General features: G+C 39.6%; 1 protein-coding gene across 1 annotated transcript in view; it reads left to right on the top strand.

Annotated features, from left to right (window-relative positions):
* Positions 1-2,278, top strand: part of LOC111786573 (thyroid adenoma-associated protein homolog) — a gene marked incomplete at both ends in the record, with an annotated part of 3,400 nt that extends 1,122 nt beyond the window's left edge. The window contains 4 exons of the mRNA XM_023666807.1: positions 32-80; positions 156-403; positions 646-1,242; positions 1,399-2,278. Of these exons, the coding sequence (XP_023522575.1) occupies positions 32-80; positions 156-403; positions 646-1,242; positions 1,399-2,278 (1,774 nt within the window). The remainder of the gene's footprint in view (positions 1-31; positions 81-155; positions 404-645; positions 1,243-1,398) is intronic.
* Between the last annotated feature and the right edge of the window lie 4 nt (positions 2,279-2,282).

Below are 2,282 nucleotides of genomic sequence, written 5' to 3'. Positions count from 1 at the left end.
ATAATAAGGAAAAAACTACAGTAAATTCAAGAACATCAGAACAGATTGTGATGGTTGGCTGTTGGCTTGCCATGAAAGAGGTACTTTACCTTTTGATTGTCTCCAATTCATTCATTTGATTGTCTCCCTTATCTCTCTCTGCTGGCCATTTGCAGGTTAGTCTTCTTTTAGGAACAATCACAAGGAAAGTGCCTTTGCCTGCTGCTTCTGATTCAGTTGAATCTGATCCAAATGCTTCCATTATATTAAAACACGATGAAGTACTCGATTTGAGACAACTTAAAGTGATTGGAGACCACTTTTTGGAAGTTCTTTTGAAAATGAAACACAATGGTGCGATCGATAAGACAAGGGCCGGATTTACTGCTCTTTGCAACCGTTTACTTTGTTCAAATGACCAAAGGTATGTTTTTTTGTTTTCATAGTTTTTGCATGAGTTGAAGCTTTTCTCATTCTATATTTTCGTTCTTCTGCTATGCTAGAGCATCCATGCATTTGCTTGATTGAATAACACTTAAATTTTGTATGCTGTTATGAATATCATCAAATCCTATCATGGAAATTTTTGCAAACGTTTATGAGAGGACATTAAACCTTTCTCCTTTCAAAGAAATATAAATTCTCTAACTTATCCCATCTTTCTAGACTTTGTAAGTTAACAGAATCCTGGATGGATCAGCTAATGGAAAGAATGGCCGCAAATGGTCAGACAGTCGACGATTTATTGAGGAGAAGCGCTGGTATTCCAGCTGCCTTTATTGCTCTATTTCTAGCAGAGCCAGAAGGTTCCCCTAAGAAGCTTCTACCAAGAGCTCTCAAGTGGCTCATAGATGTTGCTGAGAGGTTGTTGCAGAATCCGATTGATTCGGACTGTAAAAACAGAAACTTCTCCGAGTTACCATCCGCAGAGTTAGGCCAAGACACAGAGTCTGTGTTGCCCCATGAGACTTATGCAAGTGAAAAAACCTCTAAAATTCGAGATGAAGGCGTCATTCCAACAGTTCATGCATTCAATGTCCTTAGAGCCTCTTTCAATGATGCCAACCTAGCAACTGATACTTCTGGTTTCTCTGCTCAGGCTATAATTGTTTCTATTCGCGCATTCTCTTCTTCTTACTGGGAGGTGCGTAATAGTGCTTGCTTGGCATACACTGCTTTAGTTCGGCGGATGGTAGGATTTCTCAATGTTCACAAACGAGAATCAGCTCGTCGAGCTTTAACTGGACTTGAATTTTTTCACAGGTATGATATCTTTGATTTCAGATTTTAACTGATAATTTTTAGTTGAATTTTTTCACAGGCACTTTCCTTGTGATTTTAACTTGAATTTTGTTCGGGTTCTTATTTGATGGGGATATTATATCCATTCACAACTTAATGAAGTTTTATTGCCAACAGGTATCCAGCATTGCATCGATTTCTATTGGATGAACTGAAAGTGGCTACTGATTCTCTTGATGATGGCTGTTCTGGAAATGCAGAATCCAATCTAGCAAAAGTTGTGCACCCAAGCTTGTGTCCTGTGTTAATTCTTCTATCCAGGCTTAAGCCTTCTACAATTGTAAGTGAAGCTGGGGATGACCTGGATCCATTTCTCTTCATGCCGTTCATCAGGAAGTGCTCGTCTCAAAGCAATCTACGAATTCGTGTTCTTGCATCGAGAGCATTAACAGGCCTGGTTTCCAATGAGAACTTACCATCAGTCATCCTCAATATAGCATCTGGGTTGCCTGTTGATGACAACACAATCATGGCTCCCGAATTGAGCACAGTCTTAGATGTGACTGCAACGACTCAACGTTCTTCGTATAATAAGATCCATGGAATCTTGTTGCAGTTGATTTCTCTTTTGGATACAAATTGTAGAAATCTAGCAGATATTTCGAAGAAAATCCAGATTCTTAATGACTTGGTCGAGGTCCTTGGACATTGCTCTTGGATGGCTAAGCGTAGACATTGCTCTTGCCCAATTCTTGGTACGTCTTTCTTACGAGTCCTTGGGCACATGCTGAGTATTGTTAGAACATGCCCAAGAAGCAAAAGTTTGTATATCATCCGCAACCTGCTTCTGGATCTATCTACTGAGTGCTTAGACATGGAAACCTACCACAAACTGTCATTTTATGATCCAACATTGGCAGAACTTCGGCAACAAGCAGCTATTTGCTACTTCAATTGTGTGCTTCAACCATTTGATGAAGAAGATTATGCAGCTATTCAGAAGTCACAAAGATCTGAGTCTGATGAAGATGTGCCAGCCACTCTAATAAATTATCCTTTTC

The sequence above is a fragment of the Cucurbita pepo genome, unplaced genomic scaffold, assembly GCF_002806865.2.
Source record: "Cucurbita pepo subsp. pepo cultivar mu-cu-16 unplaced genomic scaffold, ASM280686v2 Cp4.1_scaffold002027, whole genome shotgun sequence".
NCBI lineage: Eukaryota > Viridiplantae > Streptophyta > Magnoliopsida > Cucurbitales > Cucurbitaceae > Cucurbita > Cucurbita pepo.
This window is presented reverse-complemented; position numbering and strand designations above follow the sequence as displayed.